Consider the following 318-nt stretch of genomic DNA (forward strand, 5'->3'; position numbering starts at 1 on the left):
CTCTTCTGCAAGAAATTGGCTGCGTGCTGCCGATGCTTGGCATCACCTCTGCAGCCGAGGGGAAGCGGAAAGGGAGGGTGGCAGGACTGGGATGGAGGAACCCCTCACCCAGTGAGGGGCCCTGTACCAACCCACCCTCTCCCCAGGGCTGACGGAGACGTGCCGGGACTGCGGGCAGCGGAGCCTGGACTACCTGGGGGAGCTGAAGGACAAGCAGACGCTGGGGCGAGCTGAGCTGGGGGGCGTGCGGCAGGCGCTGCGGGGGGTCCTGCAGCTGGCCCAGGTAGGAGATGGAGCCCAGTGCCCCCACCTGCACGC

At 68.2% G+C, this 318-nt stretch overlaps 1 protein-coding gene across 1 annotated transcript in view; it reads left to right on the forward strand.

The window, feature by feature from the left end:
• Positions 1–318, forward strand: part of LOC104495903 (huntingtin-interacting protein 1-related protein-like) — a gene marked incomplete at its 5' end in the record, with an annotated part of 7,101 nt that overhangs the window by 2,103 nt on the left and 4,680 nt on the right. The window contains one exon of the mRNA XM_010138949.1: positions 147–283. Coding sequence (XP_010137251.1) covers positions 147–283 — 137 coding nt within the window. The remainder of the gene's footprint in view (positions 1–146; positions 284–318) is intronic.

The sequence above is a fragment of the Buceros rhinoceros genome, unplaced genomic scaffold (assembly GCF_000710305.1).
Source record: "Buceros rhinoceros silvestris isolate BGI_N320 unplaced genomic scaffold, ASM71030v1 scaffold18056, whole genome shotgun sequence".
In the NCBI taxonomy this organism is placed as follows: domain Eukaryota; kingdom Metazoa; phylum Chordata; class Aves; order Bucerotiformes; family Bucerotidae; genus Buceros; species Buceros rhinoceros.